At 44.7% G+C, this 9477-nt stretch overlaps 1 protein-coding gene across 1 annotated transcript; it reads right to left on the reverse strand.

The window, feature by feature from the left end:
* Nucleotides 1-1102: 1102 nt before the first annotated feature.
* tmem169b (transmembrane protein 169b) lies at nucleotides 1103-4034 on the reverse strand (the record flags this gene model as incomplete). Its single annotated transcript, XM_083641926.1, has 2 exons — nucleotides 1103-1740; nucleotides 3743-4034. 2 exons carry the CDS (start codon nucleotides 4032-4034, stop codon nucleotides 1103-1105), a joined length of 930 nt encoding a protein of 309 aa, XP_083498052.1.
* Between the last annotated feature and the right edge of the window lie 5443 nt (nucleotides 4035-9477).

Genomic DNA, 9477 nt, shown 5'->3' on the forward strand with positions numbered 1-9477 from the left:
GGTACTGTGTCATCAAGTCCCACCAGAGTCTCACATCAGTTGAGAGTTCAGCTGCAGTGGATCAAGCCTCCATGTTTCTTGTGGAGTAATAAACACCGTGGATATTTATCTGCTTTCCAGAATATGGACGATGGGTTTGAATTTGATGGCCGTATTTATTTGAGCCGGAATGTTGTATGGATTCAGAATAACGTTGTATGGATTCAGAATAACGTTGTATGGATTCAGAATAACGTTGTATGGATTCAGAATAACGTTGTATGGATTCAGAATAACATTGTATGGAAACAAACTGAGAAGCTTCTATCTCTCTAATGTGATGGACAGCAGAGAGAGACAGGCTGAACAGGTCAATACAGCAGCGTTCATTTTCTCATTGCCTCTATATATGATATAATAAGGATATGAGCCGCTGCATGGCAGGAAGTAAGCTATATTTATAGGACGTAATGCACGCTTTGCAGGTGTCCCTATGGCCTCTGTTCCAGGCCGTTGCTCGGCGCATTTTTAGGTTTATAGTAAATTATTTTCAGAAATTTCTGCTGAGGGCGAGTTAGTTGTAAAACGTAAATACAGCTGGAAATAAGGGTTGTAAAAAAAACAGAATTCTCCTTTAACTTGTAGGCTTCAGATAGTAGTGTGTGTGTGTGTGTGTGTGTGTGTGTGTGTGTGTGTGTGTGTGTGTGTGCGCGTGTGTTTAATGTCCACAGCCGACTTATCCAAACCTTACCACAGGACAGAACCAAGGGCCCATATACTAGGAGTGTTGTTCTATAATAATTAATGTTGACCATCTGCTGACCTGTAAGGAACAATAACAATGGCCATGATGTAGCAGTAAAACTCCCACTTCAAGAAGCTGAATTCATATAGATCTGGGTCAAATCATGTGGACAATTCAGTGCAGTGTTAGGTAGGCTGCCAATCACAGAAAAGTATATTGTAGTGACTTCGATTTTTCTTCTCCCCCTGTGATCTGACTCAACTTTGTGCCACTTCATTGTCCTCACCTGCCAATCCTCAATCAAAAAGCATCAAACGCATTTACAAAGACTTCGGGGTGGAGATCCACGCATGTGGCGCGGACGTCGTCGCCCCTACTTCACACGGACGACGTCTGAGCGAGTTCACTGGGCGCCTTGCTCCGCAGGGTGCCAGAGATGGTGTCCGAGTCAAGCAGCTCCACGATGCTGTAGGGGGAGCAGTCCTCCAGCCCCAGCTTCCCGCAGGCCCAGCCGCAGAAGCCCTTCTCCAGGTCGCGCACCGCCTGCCACCACTCGCCGAAGGCCCAGGACACCTGCACCACCGCAGAGTACAGAGCCAGCGACAGCGCCATGGGCATGATGAGCACGGGGTAGAAGAGGATGAGGAAGGGGCATATGGTGATCTTGTGCCAGAACGTCCGCTCCTCGTTGTACACCAGGAAGACGTTGTACCAGGTGAGCGTGCCGAAGTAGAAGGAGGTGACGAAGGAGAGGAGGAAGACCACGGGCGCGCAGGAGAGGCTCCACAGGACAACGTGGGGCCCCTGGCAGAAGCCGAAGCCGCAGGCGGCGCACTTGGCTCCTTCCCCCGCCTCGCACTCGGCGTCCAGGCGCTCCTTGGACTTGGCCAGCCCCCGGAGTTCCTTCTCCGTCATCGTGACGTGGATGTCCACCAGCTGACCCTTCTTCTTGCCCCGGGTGATGGTGCCTGTCAGGGTCACATAGCGGCTGTCTGGAGGAACGTTCCAGCCTCCTCCTGTTCAGAGATCAAGTGACAAGACAGTTCACTGTGTGACAGATCTCATTACTAGAATAACAGAGTTCAAAATAACCCTAACCCCAAAAAGTGTGAGATTTTCTAGTTTGAATAAAACATAAAATAATAGTTATGTTTGCACGTTTAGTCGCCCACAGTCGTCTTTTGCTATTGTACTTATTTATTGACTTAGGCCATGTTCACATTACAGGCAAATCTGATTTGCTGATAAAGTCATTAATCATCGTTATCTTGATTGGTTTCCCAAATCTGATTTGGGAGTGTGTCCGCACTGCCACAAATCTGATTCTCAAGTCGGATCTGTGTGTCCAGACCTAAACAGCCTATCTGCATGGGTTGCTATGGTAACGACGTGGGCGTCAGTAAATACGTACGTTGGTGACGTGGGTTTTCCTGCGCAGAAGCATTTGATGACGAGTTGCGAGTGATGTTCAAATCAGATTTGGTGGATCTGCTTGTCCGCACTCAAGTCACATCAGTAGAAAGCAGATTTGAAACGACCTCCATATGTGGTTTGGGACAAGTGACACAAATCAGACTTGGAGCGTCCAGACTCATAAAACCAATCTGGATAAAGTCATTAATAGGTCACTAAAGTTCACAAATCAGATTTGGCCTCCTAGTCTGAACATGGCCATAGACACCAAATGTTTTTGGTCATCTGTAACTTTGGTGGATATGTAAATAAATATGTGATCAAACAGAAGCATGTGAGGAGGGCAATATGATTCTCACTGAGGAGGAGTGGGAAACAATTTGTGAATTACAATGGAGGACAACTGCCTCTCAAACTTGGAGAGAGTTTAGTTGGAAAAATATAATGTGTTTTTTCATCACTCCTCTACAGAAGAGACATCAGGTCCAAGGTTTAAGATGTTGGCGACGGTGTGGAAGTGAGAATGCAAATCATTTTCATATATTTTGGGATTGCCCTTCCCTCACCCAATACTGGCAAGAGATACACAGGACCATGGAAGCTGTTTTTAGGGTTGAAATTCCATTGAGATGTGAAGTGATGTATCTGGGTCACGAAACATTTGAGCTGAGTAGAACGGATGCTTTACTGTTTAGAATGTTAATGGCTGCCAGTAAGAAGGCGCTAACCAAAAAGTGGCTGCGTCCTCAAGTACCAACAATAACTGACTGGGTGGATATAGTTTATGATATATTTGTAATGGAAAGACTTACGTTTTTGCTGAGATTCAAGAAGGACAGATTTGAGAGGATTTGGGAAAAGTGGATTGAATTTATAACACCTAAAAGACGAGACTTTGTATAGAACTTTGTACCTCTTATGATTGTGTCAAACTAGTAGAGCATCCCCTCTCTCTCTGTTGTTTTTTTGGTTTGTTTTATGTCAAGTAAATAATATAAAGAAGGAAAAGTTTGGAAAGGAGTAGGTAATGTACAGTAAATGTGTACTGTTGAATGTGAAATAATGAAGGGCTACTCTACTCTGTAAAATGTTCAACGGAAATGAATGTGAAAAAACTTTTCTAAATAAAAAGAGAATTACAAAAAAACAAACAGAAGCATGTGTGACTGGATGTGCTAGCCTAGATCTGGGTCCACCGCTGCTCGTCTTCAGCCCTGCTGGGTGGGTCTTCTTACTTTACTAATGGCTGCTACAACACTGAATCACAGTGGCAGTGCAAAAACTCTTCTTAAATAACAAAAAGCAAGGTCTAACTTTAGTTTGCTCATGCTTGGTTAACAGGTGAGGCCTTACTGATAACTGAGGTCAAATGTTGCTTTTGAAAGAGTTTTGTAGTGCTACTATCATGGTCTCACATCATATCTTCCTCAAGCTTTGTTCATACAGTGGCAGGAACATGTCATTCAGTTTGCATGGTGGAAAATGTCGAGACGCGTCAAATGGATTCCTGAGTTCAATTGTCACAATGAATAAACGTCATCGATGATGAACTGGTTACGTGGTTTATTGAATTGAAGCGAAGTGGAGCTCTGCGTTCCCTCTCACCTTCTCCAGTGGGCGTAGAGAGGAACTTGGCTCCCTCCTCTGCGCTCCTCTCTGCACCCTCCTCTCCAGCAGCCTGCTCCTCACCGGGTGCCCTCTCCATGTCGGCAGAGCGGTAGACGATAATGGACTCGGGACGCGGCTCTTTCTTCTTCCTCCTCTTCCTCCTCAAGGAAGGCCCCGCCTCTCCTTCCTCCACGTGGTTCCCCGACACGTCCGACCTCAGGGAGGTCATCATCTGGGGGCTGCCCTCCCCGCCCTCGGGCTGCTGCTGCTGCTCCTCTACCTGGGCCATGCTCGCACGCACGCACCTGATGATTTTGGACTCTTTTTTAGTCTACTATAGTGCTAAATGGAGACCAATGGAGACCAACTATGTCCACCCATTGTGTTTTACGTTTTCAGTCTAAGAGAGCAGTAGGGTAAATATAGCAAAGACACACACACACACACACACACACACACACACACACATACAGGGAGAGAGAGAGAGGGAGAGAGAGGGGGAGAGAGAGATCAAGTTAAGCAGGGTTGTGATGATTGTCTTTCTTTCAGTCAAACATAATGACATCCTCCTCTATCTATTTAATCCAGGCCTTCATTCTGCACAGCAGCCTACAGTAGATGTGCACGTGACCTGCGATTGATTCACTACATTATAGGCTATCACAGATCAATATAGCATCTGAACAGACAGGAACAAAACGAACATGTCGCAGGCTGCATATGACAAACAAACAGGGTGAATGTTGCTCTTAAGATCTTATTTTGAACAATATTCAAAAGAAGATCTCTCTCTCTCTCTCTCTCGTCATGTCACCGCGCCGACACCCTGCTATCATCTCGCTCGCTCGGTGTTGAAGAGATCAGTTATACTGTCGGCCTCGCTCAGCCTAACCTTAAGAGAAGCAGATGATAATATAGATCAGCTACAGACGCGTTATGGGAGGATTTTGCCAAAGGAATGTCTAATTCGAAGAGAGGAGGAGGGGGTAAATGAACAATGTCGCCCATTCTTCTTCACAGCTGATCCCCTCCCATTTAAATCACACCCATGTCCGCTCTTTTGTCTGCAGCCGCCAGAGAGCCACCGAATACATGTACAGTTGTATTGTAGACTTACCTTAAAGAGGCTGGACGATCAGCGGGTAGATAAGATAAGCACGTAGTCAAATAGCTCTATCGTTCGTATAATCATTGCATTTGGTTGACACATTTCAGGGACGCGCTCCTCTTCTCCACATCACAGCGTTGTTCGATAGGACAGATGCGCTCCGCAAACTGTTTTCCAGAATAGCACTAAACCCGCCCCTCCCTCATCACAACCCCCCACTCCACTGCTACTGTAACCTCGCGTCACCAGGCTCTTCTCGGCGAGAAAGAACTGCTACTGTACGAACATGACGGAGAGCTGTGACGGGAGCCGGGAGGGGGCGGGGCTTTAATCCATCATCTGCTCTGCTGAGGGAGGGGGCGGGGCTTTAATCCATCATCTGACTGCACATCTGCTACCACAGAAACCTCTCCTGTGTCTGTTGAGCCAGGCGACGTGGTGGAAGGGAAGGGACTGTCGTGTCGAATCAAATCACTGCCCAACATCAAAGTTCCATCATAACAATTCACGTTATTCGACTTTTTTTTCTTCTGTATTACTGTCTATGGTATTAATAAGCAAAGGAGGCGAGCGGCTTCTTTATTGAGATTATGTTCAGCATAGAATAACTTAACGTTAGTACATTGCTACTTGATTTCCTACTAGCCCTACTACATGACACCAACCGAGCCGCGCGCGTGACAGAGACGACACACACACACACACACACACACACACACACACACACGCACACACGCACACACAGCGCCGCGCGCGTGAAGTTTGATAGAGACGACACACACACACACACGCCTCCTGCCTCCTCCTCCTACACTGCTAACCTGACACCTGACCTGACCGTGCTGCTAAAATGAGCGACCAACTCAGTAATATCGATAACCTCCTTTTTAAATTAGGTGAGTTCAGTTTATTTGCTTTGTCGTTTAATTTGTTTTGTTAGTCGTTAGCTTTGTAGTCGTTTAGCTTAACGGCGTTTAACGTGGCGTTAGCTAATTAGCTAGCTGCTTGGCCAAAGATTCACGTTAAGATAACATTAGCTAATATGATGTTAATTTGAGCTAATCCAGGGAATTAACGTAACCTTTTTGTTTTGTATTAAGACTAGCGTTAGTTAATATAACTCTGCTTTTCTTGGTGGGATTACTTAACAGCTCTTCAAACTCGGGAACTTTCCCAAAAGAAGAATGAACTCAACCAGCAAATTAAAGGTAACATCAGTCCACATTAACGTTATACTTCTAGCTAACGTTAATATCTGCATTAATAATTAACCATGCACACACACACAGCTGCCCTGCGCTGTCAGCCAATAACATACACAATTGGTGACTAGTAACGATAACTATATAGTCTGATGTGTTTTTTTGTCAACAGTTTACAGGGGTGACATTGTCGAGATAAAGTCTTACATTGAAACAACCCAGAGAAATGAAAAGAAACTTGAGGAAGAAATCACTGTGAAGCAGAATACTGTGATACATTACAGAGCAAATGCAAAAAGGTATGGCAGTGTGGTAGAAACATGGAGCTGGCTTGTCAGTGACTATAGGTAGGATTATGGCATGTATTTTTTTTTACATATACCATGACATATAACATGGGCAGTGGTGGCCCAACGGTTAGAGAAGCAAGCTTGTGACCGGAAGGTCGTCGGTTTAATTCTCGGGACCGGCAGGATAAATCTGGGTGGGGAAAGTGAAAAAGCAGCGCTTGCCCCTCCCTCATTACCACCACTGAGGGGCCCTTGAGCAAGGCCCTTATCCCCAACCGCTCCAGTGGAGCTGATCAGTGGCCAGCAGATCAGACTGTGGTTGTGCTGGTCAGCTTCCAGGTGTGAATGTGTGTGTGAATGTGAACAGGGCGCTCCTGAAAAAGAGAGCATTGCTCTCAGTGAGACTCTCCCTGTATAAATAAAAGGTTAAAAAAAATAGCCTACTGTAAAGTCTGTATTCATTGCCGTCCATCTAGCATGAAGGCGACTAACAACCGACTTCTTGAGTATGAGAAGACACTGAAAGCAGAACTAGGGAGGAGAAAAGAGAGCTACAACCAAGACATGTAAGTTTAGTCAGCTCAGCTGCCATGTTGAATTTGGACACCAAAGACATTTGAGTGTATGATGATGATGACAAATAAAGCTGACATGTTGCACATTTGTAACCCAACAAGGGAAGTCTACGAAGAGAGGATCGCAAGTTACAGGAAAGTGTTCCAGGAGCATCAAGATTACTACTTCCAAAATCCTCTTGCTGAAAAGCTCCTCACACTGCAGGCTGAAAAGCAGGAGATGGAGTGTAGGATCAAGGCTTGTGAGGACCTGATAACGAGGAAACAGAAAGAGCTGGACACTCTAGTTGGTAATAAACGTTTTATATGTTCCCAAGAATAACTTGTTCTGGTGTGGCTGGAAGGTTTGCAGCTATTTACACGGTTCATTTCATTTCTGTCCGACCAGGTGAAACAGACAATCCTTCTTCCATTGAGAAACCACCAGACAGGTATCCTTCACAGAAGGCTTACTGATATGAGGAACAAACAAAGCCTAGCTTCCAGCAGACCTAAACTTTTCTCTGATTGTATCCATTACTCCCTTAGTATTTCTGATGAGCCGACCATAACCGAACCAGAGGAACAGTCAGATCATCAGACAGAGAAGGACATCATAGACCTCTCCTCCCTTCACCTCACCCCAACAAAGGTACATATCCTTCAGTACATTGTTTAGTGATATTAATGCCATTGAAAGGTGCTGAAAGTCAGCAAATTGGTAAATGCAGGTGTAAGTCAAACTGTTTTACTGGCTAGTGTAAACATTGCTTATACCATTTATAAGCCACGAGGAGACCCTTCATTTGAACTAGCATTGTGTTATACACTACCTACATTGATAAACCTATACACATTTTGCAGGATGGTCATAAAACATTTGGAGTCGAGGCAAACACTGAAGAGATTCATGAGAAAAGCAAGACCCAGGATACTGTTTCCTATCCTCCAGCACCAGAAGAAGCAAGGCATGAACTGTGGTCGTCTCAACAGTTATATGGTATGTGTAGCAAAGATTGACATTGTATTTCACTGAATGTGCTTATCTTGTCTTGCAATTCACCTAACATATTTTTTATAGATGTTTTGACGTTTTACAATATTCCCAGACTCCTCATCCATAAAATAGTTCATTTATTCTTCCAGAACAAAGCCAACCATCGGATCAGGACCAGGAAAGTGGACCAGAGGAACAGGTTTTGTTTTTATTCATTTTTAATACACTGACTGAGCGTAATTTCCCCTGAAGAGGGTTTGAGGGTGCAACAAAAGAACTATCTATAGTCACTTCTATAGTCTATCTATAGTCTATAGTTCTATCTATAGTCACTTCACTAAATAAGTGACATATTAAACTTTAATCATTTACATGCTGTTCCTATGTTTCAATTGGATCACTTCCCTCCCAAAGGCACAAACCATAGAATAGGGCGGGGACTTGAATCTGTGATTGCATCAGCCTGTTAAATGTTCATACTGTAATGGTATTCTATAAATAACGGTTTCGATGAAAGCAGTGTCACTATTCTGGAGGCTTCCATTCTTCCTGGTGGAAAACACTCAAGATATTTTCTAAACAGGAGGAACAGTCCATGTCAGGCATAGAGGACGCAATGGCAGAGGAGATGGAGGACAAAGAAGATGTGGAGGAGGAGCAGACACCATTCATTACCGACGAGGACGACAACGAGGGAGTCACTGCTTTTCCTCAGCGTACTCCTCCGAGAACCAAACCCCCGTCCTCCCCGGGAAACATGAATGTCGTGTCTCCCACCCCTACATTCTCACTCAAGTAAGATTTTATTTGTCAAGTCGAACACAGCTTTCAATATGCTGTACAAAGAGATCACTGAACCACTGTCGTGATAGTCAATAACATGAACATGTTTGCCGGTGTTCTGTTCAGCCGCAGCCCCAGCAAATTCTCACGTGAAGGAACCTCTGATGGCAAAGCTTTCGGGTTCTCCATGACCTCCGACAAAGGCAGCTGCTCACCAAGTTTCTCTGGATTTGGATTTGACATGGGCTCTGCACAGGAGGTGAATGCTGAAGAAAAAAATGACACTTACAGTCGTCACTGATTTTGTAGTGTTGGACTAATGTAGCGTTTCGTTGCAGGACTCACCTTTCGGATTCACCAGCTCCTACTTCAGTGACAAGGTACCACATTTTCACTGTGACCCTTACTTCATACTGTATATGAATAACAAAAGTACAAAACTATACTAAACTCTGTTCATCCCTCTTTTCAGAAAACGTCTGAATCCAAATCCTCAAGTGGTAAATATCAAATGTCTTTCAATATAATTGAATGTAGTGTTGTGCATGTGTTAAGTGTTACCCACTTGGAGCTGTGAATGTGTTTGTGCAGGCCCATGTGTTAGTGTTACCCACTTGGAGCTGTGAATGTGTTTGTGCAGGCCCATGTGTTAGTGTTATATATATATATATATATATGTGTCTGCAGGCCCGGGGTTCCTGTTTGACCAAACAGAGCAGGGTGAAGTCTTCCACTTTTCCTTTGGCTCCAACAGTCCTCAGCGAGACACAGCTGACCGAGATAAGACGGCCAGGGACG

This window comes from Poromitra crassiceps (assembly GCF_964638095.1).
Source record: "Poromitra crassiceps genome assembly, chromosome: 8".
Classification (NCBI taxonomy): domain Eukaryota; kingdom Metazoa; phylum Chordata; class Actinopteri; order Beryciformes; family Melamphaidae; genus Poromitra; species Poromitra crassiceps.